At 44.3% G+C, this 17554-nt stretch overlaps 1 protein-coding gene across 6 annotated transcripts in view; it reads right to left on the bottom strand.

Moving 5' to 3' along the window:
• The window catches only part of LOC112573993 (SCY1-like protein 2), a 102153-nt gene extending 85409 nt beyond the window's left edge, over positions 1 to 16744 (bottom strand). For 4 of the 6 annotated variants that reach the window (XR_003101320.1, XR_003101319.1, XR_003101321.1 and 1 more), the window contains exons 1-2: positions 14746 to 16744; positions 9330 to 9702 (exon numbers count right to left, since the gene is read on the bottom strand). Coding sequence is in view for 3 of the 6 variants with exons in the window: in XM_025254759.1 (XP_025110544.1) it covers positions 9330 to 9566 (237 nt within the window). In the remaining 3 variants the exon portion in view is untranslated. The remainder of the gene's footprint in view (positions 1 to 9329; positions 9703 to 14745) is intronic. The other 2 variants (XM_025254757.1, XM_025254758.1) reach the window with 2 other exon arrangements.
• Positions 16745 to 17554: the final 810 nt, after the last annotated feature.

The raw sequence follows: 17554 nt of genomic DNA, 5'->3' as shown, positions 1-17554 counted from the left end.
TCGTAAAAAAGGATTGGGGGGGGGGTACTGCACGCACGCATCTGATCCACTTGCCTCAGGGCCGCTTTTGTGAAGTTCTTTGCTCTTTGTGAGGAATTACGTCTCAAATATTGGGGGGGGGGCAAAAGGATATTCCTGCCCCCTGTATTTTCCTTGCCCCCGCTGCCTGGTTCCTACGCCAGTGATATTACTATATATACAGGATAAAAGAGGGGCAGGAATTATTGTTTCATGTCAAGGGTGACTGCGGTGCCCCTGACTTCTAACCTTTCACCGCATGGCATGACTGTCTGCTGAAGGTTACCGGTTTGTTTACCAGGTAAATGCTTTCCCCTTTCTTGGGGAGGCAGGACACGTTTTCAACATCAAGCTTTAGATTATGATTATAAGGTGCAGTTGCCATGGAGATATATCGATTTCTGTCGTGCATGAGAGAGTGAGAAAGAGAGAAGGAGATAGAAAGAACGAAGGAGAGAGAGAAACTGATAGCGTGTCGCTCTCACAACGAACGAGAAATCCCATGAACTTGGCGACATGGAATTGACACTGTAAAACACTGCAAATTCTTTTAGCACAGCAAAATTATCATCTGTGAAATTTTTTCTAATTTAGAGCTCCTCAAACGAGTTCTGCAGAATCCCTTTCCGCTCGTCCACCTACCTCTCTCGCGCGCACACACACGAGATGGAAACAAAGACCAGTTTCTATAGAAACCAACTTTTCTAGATAGCTACCATCAGACCTAACACTACAAAAAAGCTTGACAGTCAGCATGGGGTCTGCTTTCTAACCGTTTGTTGTAAACCTTTCCGGGTCTCCCTTTTAAACGATTGTGAAGGTTGGTAGAAACCTTATTGCAATCCCCGGGCCCTCGCCAAGCGTGACGTCACTGTGGTGCTATAACCTATCAGACAACCGCCCTCGCTTCTTTCTCTGTATAAGGGCATTTGTTTATAGGGCCAGCTTCTTTGTCCTGATATATATAGTCCTTATTAGCTGGCTCGGCGTAGGACTCTTTTCTACCCGCCCCCAACCCTTTCCCATCAAGCACAAAAAAAGAAGCACACCCGCGCACGACATTTCCAATACATTGCACTCTTGTTGTTAACTATGAAGCTAATTTCAGCTCCCCGAACGTGCAGATGGCCACTGCACTAAATCAAAGGATCTTATTTAGAAATGCTTTCCGGTTTGTCTCTTGTGATGAAGAACTGAGGCTTGTCTACAATGAGAAATGGAATCACGAATGGGCGAGTTGAAGTCTGGAAACCTCATTGTCGCAATGGATTTTATGGTCTCTACATTTGTCTGTAGGATGTATTTAAACATATTTACGACACAGCTAGGACGTATTTAGACTGTATATCTATATAGAACAATATATTATAGTCTCACTCTCACCCTTCTCTCTCAGGAGCTAATATTGTGCAGAAAATTGCAGTGTTACGCGGATGTTTCGAACTACTTCTCAAGACCAAAGAATCAGAAGCGTCAGAGTTCTCTTTGTATTGACAATGTTTTGGACAACAGACTTGTAAGCTCAACATGTTAATCAACATTCCAATGTCCCAAACATCTGGTTTCCCACATCATTCACACGCAACGGTTCGACGACTTTTTGGCCGGCACTTCAGACCTTTTGATGTTCTTGGACATGAAGTAAACAACAACATCGATGTCACGAAAGACGCTCATTACTTGAAAAATGTAATCAATATTTGTTTATTAATTATTTATACGTGCCAGATGATTTCCTTGCAGTAGGCACTCGCTGCAAGCGTCTATTTTACGCAGATTTCAGCAGCTTGTATAGAGTTCGTCCCTATTTGTGTCTTGGATTACTCCTGGTGGACAGGATTTCGCTGGATCAGATGATTGTCTGAGTGGTGCTCACGCCCTCACCCTACAGAGCCCTGCCATATAACGGAAACAGAAATAAATCAGAAACAGTGCATCCACTTGAGCTGATTCGATCAGCCAAGGGGTTTGGGACGCCACAGAGCGAGACGGGAGGGTTTCAAGGTTTATCCCTCAATCAGAGCACAAGGGAGGCGAATTAAAACTATGTCGATGGTCGGCTTGTGGGTAATGAATATTCTTGAGACTCTGTGACGAACAGACAATGTATGACCAGCAAAAGTCGAAGGGAGACCCTGGGGTCACCCAACGAGATCACGCACGACTGGATCCCGCCACCCCGCTCTCATCTTTCTTGTCACCTGTCATCTGACGGTTGTCGCCAACCTCGCAAACAGTCAGCCACACTTGCAGTTTGTTTTCTTCTTACTCGTGATGACAACGACAGATGGGGGAGTTCTTTTTTCGGAAGCTGCAGTACGATGAGAAAGTGATGTCTGTTTTTAAATGGCTTTTTTTCCGAGGCAGTCTGGAGCATGATCCAGCTGGAGAAATTTCTGATGGGAAAGAGGAACTTATTAGCTGCTTTTTGATCTATACGAAATCGTTTTTTTTTTTTTTTTTGTCAGCCCATCCTGTGATCTTCCCAGCATGGTACAAAGAGTCCAATTTCCATTCAACCTTTTTCATCTTTTATTCTTTTGAGTTGGCAACACAGTGGCGAGATATTGAGAACGTTTGTCACCAAACAGCGAGCGCTGGGTGTCCTGGATTCAAATCTCGTCTTGGGATGTTATTTTCCCCTCTAAATGTGACATTTATTTACAGGGCCGTAGTCTTGGTTGCTGCTGTATCAAATACAACATGTTTTATTTCCTTCTTATTCTGGTATTAAGAATATATCGTCTGTCAATCGCAAGATAAACGAATTTTTAAAAAATCTGTGGAGCTTCGTGGAGTTGATGAGTTTGACCTTCCCAACATGCTTAATGCTTATTATATCCGCTTTGAGAAACAGGATTTCTCTCACGAGGTTTCCACACTAGAACAGTCTCTGGTCCCTGAGCATGAGTTAGTGATTGCCCAGTCCTCTGTCAAACATCTCTGGAGGCCAGTAAATGTTTACAAGGCTCCGGGTCTGTGGACGCTCCCTCCATTGCTGTGCCAAACAACTTTTACAACATTTATTCCAGCTGTCTGTGCATTCTGCTCACATTCCTGATATTTGGAAACTTTCGCACATTCTGCCTGGCCCTAAAAGATTGGAAAACATCACGACGATGGTGCGCACATTATTGGACTGAGATTTACTAGACTACGACACCAACATTTGTCACTTGTATTTAATTATCTCCCCTGAATCAGCTTGGCCGCTAGGGTCGCTCTGCTCAACTCGGACATCGCTGCTTACACAGAAGACCCATCTTGTAGTGCTTACTCTTTGGAATGATTGGTCACTGTAACTAAATAATAACTTTGGTCATTGTCTAAATAAATTTGTAAAAGAAGAAAGAAGAGTTGCTATGACGATATCGCTAAATAAATATTTATTTTTACTTTCATCTGTACACCTACATCAGTGTTTACACGTACCCCGTTGTTGCCGTTGTTGCTGCTTTCTTTGCAACTGTACACTCGTGCAACTGTATTTATTGCCGCAGCATATGAATACAGCAGCAGGCTCCAGATATTGAGCTGCATCTCGCAGACTGTCGCAGGACCAGGAGCATCAGCGAGATAAGGAAATGGCGGTGGCAAACGGTAAATGAATCGGCGGCTGGCGCGCAGTAAGTGGTTAACAGGTCCGGCAGCCGCCGCAGCAGCTCGGCAACAATTGCTTCTGACAACACCAGCGACCTCACCCGCCACCCGCCTTCCTCTCCTTGCCGAGCTGGGCGACTTGCCTCTAACTACACAATTATACTAAGTCCCGCTCTTTTATTCTCGAGCCACTTTTGTTCTAAGGTTTCGGGGTTCGGGTCTCGTCCATCGAGAGTGCACATCTAGGGCTGCAACTTAAATCATCGTTAGGGATTTGGGTTAGTTTTAAGGTTAGGGTTTGGATTAAAGTCAGTTAGATAGTGTGGTTAAGGTTTGGGTTCGAGGCTAATGACAACATGTAAACATGATGTAGGCGGCGGTATGAGGAGGCGGATGGGAAATGGTAAAGACGGTCTGGGCAGCTGCAAGGCGGAAGGAATGAAATGATGGAAGCTAAACTAAAGATGACTGCAGTAGTCTAAATAGGCTTTTGCCATCGTCTTTTGGGTTATTTCTTTGTTTAACTATTATGAGCTTAACGGAAATGCGCTAAAGACCAAACATTCAGACTAAAGTCTCAGAATGAAGCAGGCGCTTTTAAAATAAGCATCACAGACAAAAAAAAAAAAAAAAAAAAAAAAAGAAAGAATAGACAGTGTGCTAAGAGAAATGAGAAACACACTCATATAATATTTACGTGTTTACATATATGCCTGTCTCCCATTTTTGCCTGAATGTCTTTGGTCTGTATAAAATAAGACTTTATTTATCCAAAGGGCAATTCGTGGCAGCTCGATATGAAAGCACAAAACCAAACCTCAACATATTCATATCCGCCAAACATATTCATACATTCATGCCTTGGACATTCATCCACCCTCAGTAACATTCAGACGCCGCGAGTCCGAAACAACAAAGAACAGCCTCAGTCTGTTGGTCCTACATGCGGGTACAAACAGTCGGGTGGCTGATGGCAGGTGGAGAGAAATCCCGACATGACATGCCTGTCCTCACGAAGGATTTACCTGTTTACCTGTGATACAGAGAATGGGCTGTCCCAACGACTCTGGAGCAGGTGGATACAACATGATGTAAGCTGTTATTGTCCTTCACTGATAAACTGTTGTAGAAATAAATAAATGAGAAGGACAGCAAGTTCTCTCTATGTTTGTCTTCAAGTCTCTGTAGCCTCCTGTGTTCATACATATATGCATCCATCTCTCTTCTCTTTTTCTTTTTTATCCCTAAAGATTCACAAAAGACAAACATATATATATGTACACACATCAGTACACACAAACAAACGCATGGATACAATTATATACACAGTCATACTCGTCCTAACTCTCTGTAAACTGAGCAGACATCACATCACATACCTGATGCATTCCAAATGTTTTCGTCCCAGACTGTGCCAACAAGGTTTAAAGAGCGGCAGGTGAAAAAAAAAAAAGAATTCTCTAATGTTTACAGCGCAAAATAATTTTTATACCAATCTGGAGCCGGGGACATTGGAGCAAACTGAAGTTGTAACAGCGTGAAGTCGGTGTGGAGAAGAGCGGAGCACTCTTGGAGACGAGAAGGCAGGACCAGAAATACATTTTGTGTCCATTTGGGGCACAAACACCGAGCTGTGCCGAGCCTGGCTGTAATGGGATCCATTTTGCAACGAGAACAACTGCGAGATAAAGGCCGAGAGGAGAGATAAGGCACAGCGGGTATTGACCGAGGGAATCAGAGACAACTGACGGCAAACGCCCAACTTTGGCGCGAGTTCCAGTGAAACCATCGGCCAGTTTTTACAAATAAATTTTATGCATTTATTCACTCTGATTGTTCGAATTCGTCTCTCTTTCATCTTTGTTATCAGCAAGCAATGCCAATGTCGCAAATGGTTTCGCTCTAACAAACGGAGGTGTTTGAGGGGGTTAAAGGTCAGAGGTTGTAGACAGTAACAAAGGTAGCTATTCTGAATGCGGGGTTGGGATAACCCGGTTAGCCAACGGAGTATGCCACTGTTGCCTGACAGGACATGTCATAAAAGTATGAATGGCAGACAAACACTTTTCCCTGGGAAGACATCAGAGATGCAATAGCGAAGTTGGACCTCACACTTCGCAGTCGGACACACATTTATGTTGGCATCCTTCCTGTTGCACAGCACCAAGTGCACTTACACAAACACAAACAACACAATAATTCAGTTTTGTCAATAAAGTGTCCCTCGGATCATTCCTCGTGGGCTCTTCACTTTCTTTAGCCAGGAAAGTCTTTAGGTTTTGACAAGATTTCATGAATGTTACAAGTAGAGGAAGATAAGACAAAAAAATGATATTAAAATATTGAAAAAAATCCTTATTCTGGCTTAAGTGGTGTCCGTGTCCTAATAAAGTGAAAAGCTTATCTGTTCACACATACACTATTGTTTGTGAAAGTTACTAAAATAAATTTCGTTCTTAAAAAAATCCTGGTGGAATGAGATTTATTTAATCAGTGCGTATAAGAACAATTTTGTAGGACTCTGATTAAAGAAAATATTGAAATATATAATAAGCAGTTTCCTTTATTGGCTGCATGTGTTTATGTATCGTCCTGTATATATATATATACACCTGAACTGCCACATCCATGCAAGCATGTATGCATGCATCCATAGCACAATGAACAACAACAACAACGATCAAGAACACCACAGACACAATGGCTTTTTCTTGTCATTCTGCAAAACAAATTCAGGAAAATGTTATGAACTGTGAAGCTCCCACACCCAATGCAAGTTCATTTCAGTCTCGTGTTTCCTCAGTTGGCATAATGAAGGGTCACAGGGTAATACAAGCGCTGGACCAGGAGCCTTCAAGTTCAAACATTGTCAAAAATAATATGAACAACCCTCAGCTGTGCAAACTTGAGATACAAAGTTCCAGATATAAAGATCAAAATGTAAATAAATTATTTTTTTGTATTTCTCATGTTGATTTTTTTGATTAGATAATCTGTAACTGACCCTATTACTTGTTGCATCTGAATTTTACATTGGTAACCTGCGTAGGTTGGAAAAAACTCCTTTCCTGAGATTGTTTTTCTAATGAAGCGGAAGATAATTTTCGAATTTCATGTTACGTGCCTTCCTTGACAGACCTTCAGTCTTGCTGTGAAAAACTGATGGTCTGTGGGTATTTAAGGGTGTCTGGGTGTCTGAGTGTCTGAGTGTCTGGGTGTCTGCTGCCTTTTTGCTCCCGACAGTGGAGTGGCAACCGTTAGAAGTGTCATGGCCGCGGGAGCGGAAGAGAAGCGCCCAGCAGCACTTTCAGCCGCCTGAAGCGAGATACGAACGGGCAACATTCAGTCCATACCTTTGTAGACAGTCTCCCTCATGCATATATATATATATAGATATAATCCTGGCGATTCTACCTTTAACAGGACAAAATGACAGCTTACTCCAGAGGTAGACACCGAGTCGCATTGCTTGACACTGTACAGTCACATCAAATGAACATAAAGAACGGGGTGCTGACTGAAATCTTCATTTTAAAAAATGTTTGTGCTTTGTTTACTGACAATAACTGTTACAAAAATGTAACATTCTTCTACGAAATATCCATTTTTTCCAGAGCCTTAATGAATGTACAGATTCCTGCAGGGGAAATATCTTTCATTTGCTTGCGGGCCAACAAGTCTTCACCTTTTCGTACTTTGTTGCCCGATTGCCTCACAGTATGGTCCAAAAAAGAAATAGAAAGAAAAAGATAAAAAGAAAGAACGATAAAAAAGGATATGAAAAGAAAAATAAAAACAAACAAAAAAGATAATCAAAGAATGGCAGGTATTCACAAGTTTGTTTGTACCTTCCATCCATTGCCTGTCGTTGCCTTCATCTAATTCAGGAAAAATGTCATCTAACTTGTGCAGAGAAGCAATTTTCTCCTTTTTTATTTTTCTTTCTTCCTTTATCTACTTACTTTTATTTCCATTACTCCTCGTGTCTTTGGTCTTCAGTCATTTCTTAATCATGGCCCAGTCTTTTGTTTTTCTGGATTATTGGAATAATCAATCATATGAACGACAAGAACAGAAGACGCAAAGAACGAGAAAAAAAAAAACCTTCATCACCAATGTGAACACCAGATCATTGGTCACTCTTCCTCCCCACCCACCATCAACCCCCTCCCTTCCACACAAACACCCGTTTTGAAAATGACAGTAAGTGCTGCCATCACGGATGTCATATTTAGATTAACAGTTTTGTTTTCTGTCGGCCCCTTCAGCTTCCACCCGATGTAAGAGTCGGCAAACCGTTGAATGGCACGCAGATGATATCTGTTGAATCCTCATTTCCTCCCTCCTTCCCATATCCTCCCCCGCCCTCGCCAGACGCAGTGTGGGCCACGCAGGGTGTGTTTATCTGCATATTTATGAGATGCGTGCGCATGGCTTCTGCAGCAAGATTCCGGTCTCAATCATATCATAAAAAGACCTCCGCGCTTTTGGCATGGAAATGGACTGGCGGTGTCGGGATCAAACGATGGAGGAGGAAAATGCAGTGGCTGTCATGTCTTGCACGAACGGGTGGCGACATGTGTGTGAGTGAGTGTGTATCTTTGTGTGTGTGTTTGTGTGTGTTGTGTGTGTGTGTTTTGCGTGTGTACGTGCGCGCGCTAACGAAACTCGTCAGTGCCATACGACGAAGTATCGGTCTCTTCTCGGACGAATAACTGATGCGTAGATATCATGTTTAGCAAATCATCCAAATAAGACAAGCTAATTACAAGCGAGGACAATCCCAAACCTTGAATGTAAGGACAGAAAATACTGCGTATATCAGTGTTGTTGTGTTTGCCCCGGATTTGTTTCTTTCAGTGGGAGGAAAAAAGCAGCCTGTGTGTACAGGGACTGATCACATCGAACGGTAAAACACACAGAGAAGAAGAGGAAGGAATAATAAAAAAAGAGAACTTTACAAATGTTTACCACACAGGCGCGCTCGTACACAGACAGAAAAAATACAAGTTCTTGATATGGTCTTTGCGAAAAAAAGCTACTGAGAGGAGATCTTAAATGACTAATGTCTACCTCGGTCACAAAGATATTAACCGTTTCCAAATGGCGCCAAAGCCACTGCGCAGGACCGGGGTTTTTTTTTTCTCTCTCTCTCTCTCTGTGATAGAGATCGGATATGACAAACATAATCAGAGGTGTTCGGTCCAAGTTCATTACCTGAGATCGGCAAATCAACTCTAAATGTTAGAATAGGGAGAAAATAAATGTTAAGTGGTGAATGAGCACGCGAACTGGGAGTGAGTGAGTGGGTTAGTTGGGAGGTACAGAGTGGGCGAGTGAGCTGGAGTGAGTTGGGTCATGAGAGTGATTAGGTGGTAAGTGGCGAGTATGAGTGGGTGAGATGGGAGATAGGGTGGATGAGTGAATTAATGAATTACTGGTGAGATGGGAGATAGGGTGGGTGAGTGCGTCAACAAATGAATTACTGAGTGGGTGAGGTGTGAGGTAGTCAGTAATTTGATGATAAGTGAGAAAGTAAGAGTGAGCGGCTGGGTGAATGGGTGTTTGGAGGTAATGAGTAATCAAGTGTGTAAATGATGAGGGGTGAGTTAGTTGAATGATTAAGCGAGAAGGTGAATTGACAGAGACTGACAAACACTCAAACAAACAAACAAACAAACAAACAAATAAATAAATAAACACTCTCTTACCTTTTTATCCTCTTTGCGTACGGCCTCGAAGATCTTCCAGGCCAGCTCAGGCCCAGCGCTGCCCGTCTGGCGGCCGAGGTCGAAGTAGTTGGTGATGGGGTTGACATCATTGGAGATGATGGTGTGCTTGAGCATGGAGAGGACATCCATTGTACAGGTCCACGGTCTACATCGTCGCGAGTCGCTGCATCCCACGGCCTTCCCGTTGCGCTCCCCTTGTCTGGTGTGCTCCAACATTGACTGCAACAGCAACAGCGACGACGACTGCGGCGAGTGGCGGCTGCTTTGTTACACGCAGGTGTGGATCAAGGTGAAGTGTGTGGCCCAAAGTGGCGAGACCTCAGCCAGCACATTAAAGCAGCAGAATTGAACCCTAGGGAAGACAAAATGAAAGAGGAAAAAAATTGTTTTATAGAAGACAGACGTGTGGACATCGTGAGTTTCTTCATACGAAACACCCATCTTTAAAACTCACTTTCCTAAATTTTATATATGCAGGTTCTCAGCTGTACCGACAAGAGGTTGATGTAGCTGCCAAACAAGGGCTTTGTGATGTTCGATCTGTTTTTCTGTATTATCTACATTCTGCGCGCATGCGTACACCCACATCGCCTGGTGCTCATCGCAGGACAAGGTTTGTGCGTTGGTGGAGTCAATGCCGAGCTGATGTTTCGATTAATTTCTCTGGGTTGTTTTTTTTTCTCTCAGATTTACACTGAACTCTACCTTCCACACAAGTAACAGGCTTTTTGCGTTTGTCGCTCTTGCTGGCTGCAATGTGGGTGTCAAGAGGTCTGTGGACAAGGAGAGCCATGCTTTACACCCGGTCAACCACTCCTCGTCCCACCGCTAGGCCATGGGATGCTACATTTCAACCCGCGAGATTGTTCAGTATTTTATGTGACATTTTTATATGTCATAAAACATGGGCCAATCAGTAAGACTTCATTATTAATACTTACATTAATGCTAATGTAAGACTTGTATATCTCGTGAAAGAGGTCAAGGTGGTGATGTAATATTTGCTTGCAAGTACTAAGGTCTTTGGAAGAAGGACCTTTAAAATTCCTTTGTTCATGCTGGCGGAGGGCAAGTGGGGAGTGTCGTAGACCTGTGCAGAAATTGGAGAGGAGGATATGGGCCGGGAGGGTATCAGATGCAGCTATGTATACGAGGTGAAGTCTTAAAGATTTGTGACATATTTAATATAAAAATAAACTGTCTGGAACTAGTCTGGTTGGTCTGAAGGATGTTAGCATCTGTTAGCTTCCAGCTGTCAGTTGTACAGGTGTTTGCAAAGGTTGAGTACAGCAGCGCTTTCTGCAAGAGGGAGGGCATTGCTCATCTTGTGTTGACCTGTCTCGGTGAGGGTCTTCAGTAGTTGTCAACCTTGTTTGCTGTCATCCATGTCATTCCCTCTTCCCTTGTCCTCAATTCAGTTCTCCCTGACTGCCTTGCTCCCTTTCCTGATAGCACAATTCACTTCTTTGTATTTGGAACTAATTCGCATTTTTGTTAAGTCTGTTGTGTGTTTTGTGTTCGTGTTGGAGGCGAGTATTCTTGGTTTTGTTTCTCTTTCTCTCTCTGTGCGTGTGTGTGTGTGTGATGAGGGCATGTATTGTTCCTGGGATGCGATGGCCTTTCTGATTATTTTCGACTTATTATTTTCATTTACTTTGTTGTATTTTTTTTATAGAAAATCAGAAGAGGGCTATAAAGGATGGCTTATTGCTTTCCCAACACTGGCTAGGCAAGAATTCCCATCACAAAGACCACCATTGCACAGACCAACAATGAGATTTGCATCAGAACCGGGTGGGAGCAGGAGTGGGGAAGAGGGGTTCAAAGGCTTTATGTTCCTGAAACTCTTGCAATCGTTCACAAAATCGATCTTATCTTCTTGCTCCATTGGGGGTCTTTTTTCCCCTCCAGCCCACCACCCCACTCCTCCGGCTTCCAGCCTCTAGGTAAGAACCGGCGCAGACCCTAGCCTGAATAGCTAATGGATATTAGTACAGCACAAAGATAAATATCAACCAACTCAAAATTAGAGGCCTGCTGGAAGAGAATTTTTAAAAAGTGATGGCAGACAATAGTTTTATAATGTTGAGGAACAGGCAGTATTAAGTTCCGAGTCTTTTTCTCTCTACGCAGATAGAATAGAGACCACCTTCAAAAAGTAGTGCGGAAATTAGTTTCGAGTCTTCAGCAGCATTGATGTCGGTTTAAACTGTTCACCACAAAAGGTCTAGACAGCCACGCAAACAACTTCATCAAACTGTGATTCTTGCGAAACTTTTTTTTTCTCTTTCATTTAAAGTATTTTTGCACTCAGTGGCAGGGTGGAGCAGCCAGCACAACGGGTACTACTTCATAAGATGACTGTGTGACTGGTAAATACCCAGCTAGAGAGACAGTACACCCGTATCTTTTCTGTCTTTCTTGCAGTCTATCTAGGGCAGACTTTCTATAACAGTCTGTCTGTCTGTCTTTCTTGTCCCTATTTCCCCTCTTGCCCAGTGTAAAATAAATTCTACAAAATTTTTCAATAGATTATTCTCTCTTTATCTTAGCTTTGTACATTTGAAGTTTGTATGAAATAGTCGTAATCGAAGAAAGTTGCGACAGTCGATCTTTATCATGAACGAAATGATGGTGTGGGGTGGAGGGGTTTGGGTTGGAAGTGGGGTGTGGAGTGGGGTAAAGAAAGAATAGTACAAAGGAGACGCAGGAGAGTTGGCATGAAAACCATTTCAAATCGCTGAAGAGAGAATCTCGCGAAGTCACGGACCGGCACTGACTTCTCGCGAGATGAGAGTTTACACGATGTCAGCAACATTCCTGCAGTGAGAACTGCAGCCTCCCTCTGTCCGTCGCCATGACAAGGACACACAATCTACCCCACCCCACCCTACCCACACCCCGCGCGGCTGTAAATCCTAACAATCAATCAATCCGCTGCGGTAATCGTGTCTAGAACTTGCAGCCTGGAAAAAATGGCTGCTACAGCTTCCTGTGCACACGAGAACTGAGACCTAAGAAGGCAAACCCAAGGCTCTAAGGTAGCCAAGCTCCGGTCCTCAAAACGAAGCCAAGATTCTGAGAAGAAAATTTTATCGATAGTTTCATACTGTTTCTATTTTTTCCCTCCAGTAAATTGCAGAAACTTAGGAGGTATCACCAAGTGCGAAACGATTACTAAGTCCAGCTTAATATCGCAAAAGGAATATTACCTGACATTCTGGAGGCCGACTTCCTTGCTCTGGAATCGGTAAATTACCACACTTCAATTTTCGTTTATGACATTTCCGTAGGGTCTATCTTTGCGACTATCCCACAACTTTTACCAAAAAAGAAGAAGAAAATAGCGAAAACTATTGAAGCTCTCTTGTTTTGAAGGAGAGTAAACGTAAAGCTACCCAGTAATTGCTTAGCGAATCTACCCTTATAAAGATGTATCTGTCAAGCTTTACCAAGACAAATGTGTCACAATTACCAAAATAAATGCATCATCCTTACCGAGACAGCTGTTACTCTTAAAGAAATATGAAGAATACCCGGATAAATGTGTCAAGCGTTGCCTAGACACAGTGTCAGGCTGACCAAGACAGATGTGTCAGGCTTGCAAAGAGAGATGATGGAAGCCTCCCGAGATAAATGTGTGGCGAAGCTGGACTTCAGACAATCCGTGACATTACGTGCTTGTGTTCCGTCCAAACTACGTCTTTATGCAAATACTTTTCTCCCCCTTGGAGACAAAGGTGCAATTTCCAGCCACCCATTGGCCTCGTGGCTCCGGCAATGGAAATGAAGCGGAAACAACCAAGGGAGGAAATTCCGACTGCTTCAAAAGTCGGTGACCATCCTTTCCCTTCTAAATATCTTTCTCAAGAGTGTATTCTTTTTTTATCACCAGGACCAAGACAAAGGAATTTTACAGCATATCATCAGAAGTCTCATCAAAGCAAAGGTCATCTTTGTGCTGATTGCTGATTGGCTGTTTGACCTCACGAGCTTTAGTGATGAAGAAGATGTACATCCGTTACGGCACTCATATCGTGACTCATTACCTCCTTCTCTCTCTCCATCACTCGCTTCATTGCAGAAATAATAAAATTGTTTTACGATATAGCTTAAAAGCCAATAAATCTTTTGTTCACAGTTAATCGTGTCCATCATGCTCCTCTACCTCTTGGTGCTTAAAGCCCGCGGGAGACAGCATGCCTAAAATCATTGGTTCCATCTGCGAAGTATAATGAAATCGTTTTCTGCATCCGCCGCTGACGAGGGATGATGCTGGTCTGTTGATACTGGTTGTTGTGAGAGACAGCTAGATAGACAAGGCTTGAGTCTCACCACGTGCGGTGCAGGTCTGCAGTTCCAATCCCCGATGTTTCCAGGACATGTCTACCCCCTGTCGACCCCATATTTATTTCCACCATGTGTCATGGTAATGATAAGGTCTTTCAGTTCATATTATTCAACTGGAACTGCTCTCCATTCAGGTCTTGTACAGCTCATCACGTGGACGGCGGCATCCTCCACTCTTCTCTCTTTCATAATCTCTCTTTAGAAACGGCTTTAACTTCGTATGTATCACTAAATACGAAATAATAATTAATCTCTAACAATAATAATAATTATTATTACACAGGAGTTACACATCATGGATTGGTGGACAATGGGAGTTAATGTTTTAATCATAGACCCGAGTGAACTTTGAACCGACGTCAAGCAAACTATTCAGATAAAGACTATGAAACACCGTTCATTCCTTCCGCCTCCAATGCCTCAGATTCGAATCTCTGCAGAAACTATTTATTATTTGCATATTTAAAATGTCACAAGCTGCTATGGTATACGTTTCTAACCCTTCGACAGCTTTTCTGAAAATGAGAGTTTCTTTCAATCGACATGATTTGTATCAAACCGCCAGATGTCCGTAGTTTTGAAATACGTGATAACCAGGTTGTCGTCTGGTCGTGAGTCCTAAGACCGCCCTACCACTACCTAGAGAACCCATCCACCCCACACATACCTCCTTTCTATAATACCTGGTTGTTAATCATGAATCCCGCTGTGACCTGTGTCCAAACTCCATCCCATCTCATTTTTTGTGACACCTGGTCGTCAGTTTTAGTCCTCCCCCGTCTCCCATTGTGTGATATGGATTCCTACCATAGTCTCGCCTCTCGCCACCCTAGCAACAACCTGTTTGTCCATCGTAACCCCATCTCTGTCACCTGTACGTAATACCTTCTCCCACTCGCGATCACACCTGTCAACCATAATTCTCCCATTGTCACCTCGATGTGATACCTCGATACCCTCTTCCCACCCACAATCAAAAAAAATTCCCCTGTTTGTGTCACCTGATCTTCAGCCCCCATCATCCCTGTCCACTACTGCCACTCACATGTTCTGGTGCTCCTTGGAGTTTCCTGCGACAGGTAGGTACATCCTCCTCCCCCGCAACCTCTCGCTGGTTACGTGGAGCTGTTCACACAGAAATGTTCACACAAAACTGATCACTGTGATCAGAGACGACGCGCCATCAACCGGCAGACAACCTGTGTAGGTGGGAAGGATGCTGCTGCTGCTGCTGCAGCGATTGCAATCTCCGCTGCTGCTAGTGTCAAGCTCTGAGACTGTCACTCCTCCCGTCAAGCTAACCGTTGCTGCAATTTTCTGTCTCAACCGTGTCCTTTGTTCTCGCCGAGACGGTTGTATTCTTCTGCGCACTCCTTCTTTGAGGGAAAGGTGTCACGTGTCACAAAGTGTCTGCGCAAACAGGTCTCCCATTCGTTTTACTAAACGATTTAAACAATTTCAGTAGTTTTTTTGTTTTGTTTTTTTGCACTCACGTTCACACAATCCGACTCAACTACGACTGTAACATACTAAGGAGGTCTGGGATGCTGAGCCCCGGTGCACAGGCCAGTTGAACACGAACGTCACTTCACCACCAGGTAAGCACGCACGTCACTCCAGTCTCACCTGGCACTGATGTGCCAGTCTCTCACCTGAGAGGCGGTGGTCTGCACATTCCAACAGGTGGTCTGTTGTGTCTCTCGAGCTACAGCAGCACAGGTTATGGTTACCGTTGTTTTATTTCATTTACGTCCTTCTGAAACTCCGGAGAAGAAACGGAAGACAGTCCCAGCAACAAACGTTTTGGAAGCTGACAGAACGCGGTTACATAACGGACACAGTCTTGGGTCGTTCAGTTGTATGGAGACTCCATCCCCTGGTCCTTCAAGCTACTTCGCATTCCTTCACACTGGACAGTCCGAACAGGTAAACCTGCATGATACGATAAACTGGGTAAACTTCAGTCTTTAGTTTAAAAACAAATCCACGGATTGGCTGAGCGCATCAGGTGGACAGGACGTTGGTGGAGCAGAGAAGTAGGTGTGTGCGCGTGAGGTCCTTCTCTCTGTGACTCTGCACGTGATGTATCTCTGTAGCCAACTGTACAACCGCCACAACGCCAAACGTCACGACGGCGCCGGACAGGCCAGCACGTGCAACACGCGCGCTGTCCTGTGCACCTGCATGTAGAGGAACAACGCCAGCGCCACCGCTACGACACCCGCCACAAAAGATGAAGGGAGGGATCGAGGGGGAGGAGAAGGAGGAGGAGGAGGACAAAACGGAGCAGATCATGGGGAAGGGAGTGACCGTGGGGGGTAGGGGAGGGAGGATAGCCTTTGGCACAGAAGTTGAAGACGCAGGGCGAAAAAAAAAAGAACCGTTGGTTCGCACGTCCCGCAACAGCTGCTAAGCACCGCTGCAACGTTCGCAGAGTTCCTGTGCGTGCCGACAGCAGCCAAGACCAGCGAAGAAAAAGACCGGGCGGGTGCCGCCTGCCAACCAAGCTGCTGCGACTGCCGCAAGGCCCGACGACGACAAACGCAACTCTGGGACTGCGGGGAGTGGATGGAAGATCTCGCCCTCCGTTCCGTGCTGCGAGCGCTGACACAGCCGCCTCGTTCGTTGACGAGAGTCGCATACAGGCGCGTCAAAGACACATTAAAGTCACAGACATGGAAAGAAGGCAGTACCACGCATGCGCAGAGCACGCTTTTAAAAAAAAATTGTTCTGGTAGGTCTTGTCGTCTGGTTGTCAACAGCAGCTCCACGCATTATTCAATTAATGTAAGGTCTGGTGGCATGGCTCCACTTGCAGGATGGAAGGATGGAGATTTAAGGGCTGCGGTATGATAATTGTGGATATCAATACAAACCTCAACTCACGGAAGCAAATACTTGCAAGCACTGCATTTCCTTGTCGTGATTCTCTTCCTAAAATTTTGCTGGAGATAATGCTTCTAATTTTTGCCCAAAGAGTTTTGTGTCTGGGCAGGAAAGGACTTAAAATTGCATTTCCGCGTGCATTTTGGCCCAGCGGTCCCCCTTCATTGACGCCGATAGCGGCTTCCTCCGCTCCAGAAATCCAATCAAAACTCGTTCTTCGCGAGATGCCTCGTGACGAGACAACGTAGTCCCGGTAAAAGTCAGAACGAGACAATGACAACCTGACGAGCATGTGACCCAAGAGAAAAATCCTGGCCATTGATCCATTAAATAAATAAACCGAGAAAAATAAAATAAAATAGAAAAATAAAACTCACACACTCTCAAGTTTTTTCTTTGTTCACTACCCAGCTATTTCATTGCATTTTTGTTCCCTTTTCTTAGTGGCTCACAAGGACAAGAGTTCTGGGCCCTTTTTTTAGTTCTTACTTCCCCTTCCGACAATGAAGTTTGCTGGACTCTTTAACGCCCCCTGCACTGCGTTCTCGTACATACCAGCCACCTTCCACACCATCCTCCCAATCCCACCTCTTGGAACTGGTCTGCCATTATGATTATGATTATTATTTGCCATTTACTGTAATGCCAACATGCACTCAATGACTCCCTCTTTGCCCTTTGACCCTGGTGTGAACAATCGCTCCAGCAGTTCCTGGATGCGTGGCATGGCGACCATCAGGACGCTGACGCAACAATTATTCGCACACTTATATTCGGTTCGATTCTTGAGCTGCTTGTCTCTCACTGACCGGAATTCTCGAGAAGGAATCGGTCCGGAGTAATTGGCGACACCTTTCGCCCATCACTGACAAGGATCTCATCAGTTGCACGGGCGGGAGGGTCCGGAATTGACAGACCGGAGGGTCTTCTGGGTTTGTCGTGAAAGGGATTCGATAGACTTTACATTA

Source organism: Pomacea canaliculata, linkage group LG10, assembly GCF_003073045.1.
Source record: "Pomacea canaliculata isolate SZHN2017 linkage group LG10, ASM307304v1, whole genome shotgun sequence".
Classification (NCBI taxonomy): Eukaryota; Metazoa; Mollusca; class Gastropoda; order Architaenioglossa; family Ampullariidae; genus Pomacea; species Pomacea canaliculata.
The sequence above is the reverse complement of the archived record's forward strand: the minus strand, read 5'-3'. Positions and strand labels throughout refer to the sequence as shown.